We start from the raw sequence: 4836 nt of genomic DNA on the forward strand, positions 1-4836 counted from the left end.
GAAGTGACGCTGTAGGGCTGTAGCCGGGTACACATACATGGTAGTACATGGTAGATCACCTAGCTTTTTTTCAATGATATTGACCTATCTGTATTCATTATTGACGAGTCAATAATGGATGGGTGAATGAGGCCCATTATTGATCGTTCCACACCACTGACACCTCGTAGATGGGAAGAAATCATCACACCTAGAAGACTCGTAGGTGAGACTGCGGTAACATCAGTCACCCAAGTAGCACCCATCATGCTAATCCTAATCAGCTTAGGTCCGGGATCGCCATAGACTGTGAAGACACAGCGTACGCAGCATACATATAGCCAACTAGAAAGAGAAGACACGGGGGGGGGGGGGGTTATTTGATATTAAAACAGCTTGAAGCAAGTCAGCAAGGATGCTGTGCTCAGATCCGCTCTTCAGCACGGATCTCTCCACCATTATCTACAACTGTTATCTTGAGGTTATCTTGAGATGATTTCGGGGCTTTAGTGTCCCCGCGGCCCGGTCCTCGACCAGGCCTCCACCCCCAGGAAGCAGCCCGTGACAGCTGACTAACTCCCAGGTACCTATTTACTGCTAGGTAACAGGGGCATTCAGGGTGAAAGAAACTTTGCCCATTTGTTTCTGCCTCGTGCAGGAAATCGAACCCGCGCCACAGAATTACGAGTCCTGCACGCTATCCACCAGGCTACGAGGCCCCTACGAGGTTATACACACAGATTTTGTTGTATTTGATTACGGCTTCCAAAAATCGTCTTTATGAGCTCTCATTCTCTCGGGCTTATCGCAAGTGGCACTGATAACGGCCCTTGAGAACGAGAGGCATGTGCTTGAGTGGCTGACCTGTTGCTATCTTGATATATGGTACTCTCTACGTCACCAGTAGTCAGCTGTTAGGTTATCACCTCAGATAAACCTCAGATATCACATCTCTTTAACTTTTCACATTACGGCGATTTATCTTAAAACTTTTAACTCCACTTTTATCGAGTTAAAGTGTTTATAAAATGGCTTATAAGTGCACTTTATAATGCCTGTGGCAAGACGATACAAATTTCTCTTTTACTTAATAAAAAAGAGATTCTTTTGGGACTTTTTTTGTCGTATTTTGGAAGTGTGACAACATGAGGTGTTTACACTCTCTTAGAAAATGGAGTGAGACGCACTATTTCTGATTTTCACACTCGTACTAATATGCTTCTTGTCTGCTTTTTCCTTGGTGTTACAAAAGCCTTAAATGGCATACACAGAAAGCCTTTAAACCAAGAAGGAGTTCTTCAAATATATATTAATTTTTTATTTGCGTGAATTTTTACGTCTTGCGTCTATCGGTTAAAACGTTAATAAGTGAATGGGCTGAGAGGCAGGATGTGAGGCAGCAGCATCATGAACCTCTTCAGGACTCATCTGATAGACAGCATCACCAACATCTTCAAGACTCATCTGATAGACAGCATCACTAAGATTACCACTCTCGCAGCCATTCACTATAAGCTTCCTTATCTTAGAATAAAATAATTATTTATACTCCTGCTTATTCTTGTAATTATTTTTTATTAAAACAATATTTTTTTATTTAGGCCTAGAGCTAAAATTTTGGGTTATCTTTGCCTGTTACAAAACAGTTCTTATCTCACTTTTAAATCGAGGAAAACTTTTGAGCATATTACCAAACAGTACTTTTTACTGGTTTTCTTCAATATACTTAACAGAATTTTATTTACAAATATGTTCTTTTTGGTATTATATTTCCAAATAACAAAAATTTAATGCCAATTTTTTTATATTTTTTTATTTTGGTTCAATTATTATCGTTGTTTTATTTCATTGTTCAAACTGTCATTAATTGTTATTAACCAAAATTAATTAAAATAACTTGAGTATTAATTTTTATCACGTCAAAAATAATATTAATTTAATTTTACCGACGATATGTTTTTGTTTTTTACTATTATTATTTAAATATTATTTCCGAAATTCTTATTTTTAATTAAATTTTAATGTAAAAAAAACATTCTTTCAGTGATCATTGCTAATTATACTCTACACATATTCTGCACCTCAGCCGTCTATGTTCGGGTGCTGTAATTGTTCTCCTAGACCACTTGAGTCATTATGAGTCCGAATTTTAAATAGAGTAATTAGTTAAAATATTTTCCTTAATTACAGACGGGGGCATGAGTTACAAAGACGCGGCATGCTGCTTTAATTGTTGGGCTCCGTGCCCGCTACTGGGGTGTTAAACACCGTAGCCTGTGATATGTGCATTCTTAACATTGTAGCCTGTGATATGTGCTTTCTTAACATTGTAGCCTGTGATATGTGCATTCTTAACACCATAGCCTGCTATATGGGCATTCTTAACACCATAGCCTGCTATATGTGCATTCTTAACACCATAGCCTGCTATATGGGCATTCTTAACACTGTAGCCTGCTATATGTGCATTCTTAACACTGTAGCCTGCTATATGGGCATTCTTAACACCGTAGCCTGTGATATGTGCATTCTTAACACAGTAGCCTGCTATATGGGCATTCTTAACACCGTAGCCTGTGATATGTGCATTCTTAACACTGTAGCCTGCTATATGGGCATTCTTAACACCGTAGCCTGCGATATGTGCATTCTTAACACTGTAGCCTGTGATATGTGCATTCTTAACACCACAGCCTGCTATATGTGCATTCTTAGCGCCGTAGCCTGTGATATGTGCATTCTTAACACCATAGCCTGCTATATGGGCATTCTTAACACCGTAGCCTGTGATATGTGCATTCTTAACACCATAGCCTGCTATATGGGCATTCTTAACACCATAGCCTGTGATATGTACATTCTTAACACTGTAGCCTGCGATATGTGCATTCTTAACACTGTAGCCTGTGATATGTGCATTCTTAACACCATAGCCTGCTATATGTGCATTCTTAACACTGTAGCCTTCGATATGTGCATTCTTAACACTGTAGCCTGTGATATGTGCATTCTTAACACTGTAGCCTGCTATATGGGCATTCTTAACACCGTAGCCTGTGATATGTGCATTCTTAACACTGTAACCTGCTATATGGGCATTCTTAACACTGTAGCCTGCTATATGGGCATTCTTAACACCGTAGCCTGTGATATGTGCATTCTTAACACTGTAACCTGCTATATGGGCATTCTTAACACTGTAGCCTGTGATATGTGCATTCTTAACACCGTAGTCTGCGATATGTGCATTCTTAACACTGTAGCCTGCGATATATGCATTCTTAACACTGTAGCCTGTGATATGTGCATTCTTAACACCGTAGCCTGCTATATGTACATTCTTAACACTGTAGCCTGCGATATATGCATTCTTAACACTGTAGCCTGTGATATGTGCATTCTTAACACCGTAGCCTGCTATATGTACATTCTTAACACTCTAGCCTGTGATATGTGCATTCTTAACACTGTAGCCTTCGATATGTGCATTCTTAACACTGTATCCTGTGATATGTGCATTCTTAACACTGTAGCCTGCTATATGGGCATTCTTAACACCGTAGCCTGTGATATGTGCATTCTTAACACTGTAACCTGCTATATGGGCATTCTTAACACTGTAGCCTGCTATATGGGCATTCTTAACACCGTAGCCTGTGATATGTGCATTCTTAACACTGTAACCTGCTATATGGGCATTCTTAACACTGTAGCCTGTGATATGTGCATTCTTAACACCGTAGTCTGCGATATGTGCATTCTTAACACTGTAGCCTGCGATATATGCATTCTTAACACTGTAGCCTGTGATATGTGCATTCTTAACACCGTAGCCTGCTATATGTACATTCTTAACACTGTAGCCTGCGATATATGCATTCTTAACACTGTAGCCTGTGATATGTGCATTCTTAACACCGTAGCCTGCTATATGTACATTCTTAACACTGTAGCCTGTGATATGTGCATTCTTAACACTGTAGCCTGCTATATATGTAGGCTTGCAGACCGCTAAAAGTAAGCCTGTTGGACCGAGCTCCAAAACGTCAAGCCGGGCCCCTTGCCTGGCTTTGGGAGTAGAAGAACTCCCAGAATCCACTCCAGGTGTCATCCAGGCACTAATGGATTCATTATACCTGCGATGTATGGATTCCTAATTTACTTGAATATAAACGGTGTCAAAGTCTGAATTAATTGACGGCTTTTAATTTATGTCTATCTCCTTAGCTTTGTCTCTAAGCAGGAACAAAAAAAATGTTTCTTTCTCCATTGATGTCTTGACGGAGAAGTTTTGTTGATTGAGAGGCAAGAATCTATGCCAGAAAGGAAAGGAACTATTAGGGGGAATTGGGCAAGCCATTACGACTATATAGCACTAAGAAGGGGTCAGGATAAGGATATGGGATGGGACGGGGGAAAGGAATGGTGCCCAGGACGGTCGGAGGACTGAACACCGACCTGCAGGAAGCGAGACCGTCCCTCTACCGTCCAGCCCAAGTGGTTAAGTATTATCAACAAACTCCTCACGAGGCTTATAGTGAGAGCCTCGTATCAGGTCACCAATGTCATCAGCCTTCCACATGATGGCGGTCTGTCTGAGATACAATAGACCTCCTTGAGGAACAACAAGCCCAACTTCAACCGGATTTTTCACTATTTCAGCTCCCCTCCTGTGAACGTTCAAAAGCCCTATGACGTGTAGGCATTGGGGAGCAAGGAGCCCGGGTTTTTCCTGCCTATTTGGGCCCTCAGGGACCCCATTTTCTCCTAACCGGGATCGCGGGTTAGAGGAGGAACTACAGCAAATAAATCAGTGACATTGAATAAAAGGGAATATATTGAGTGAGCCCATCCCGG

At 40.8% G+C, this 4836-nt stretch overlaps 1 protein-coding gene across 1 annotated transcript; it reads right to left on the reverse strand.

The window, feature by feature from the left end:
• Nucleotides 1-2239: 2239 nt before the first annotated feature.
• Nucleotides 2240-4561, reverse strand: LOC138370783 (uncharacterized protein slr1819-like). Its single transcript, XM_069335384.1, has 3 exons — nucleotides 4500-4561; nucleotides 3424-4115; nucleotides 2240-3183 (listed from the first exon to the last, which is right to left on the reverse strand). The coding sequence occupies exons 1-3, from the start codon at nucleotides 4559-4561 to the stop codon at nucleotides 2240-2242; spliced, it is 1698 nt and encodes a 565-aa protein (XP_069191485.1).
• Nucleotides 4562-4836: the final 275 nt, after the last annotated feature.

Source organism: Procambarus clarkii, chromosome 33 (assembly GCF_040958095.1).
Source record: "Procambarus clarkii isolate CNS0578487 chromosome 33, FALCON_Pclarkii_2.0, whole genome shotgun sequence".
Classification (NCBI taxonomy): Eukaryota; Metazoa; Arthropoda; class Malacostraca; order Decapoda; family Cambaridae; genus Procambarus; species Procambarus clarkii.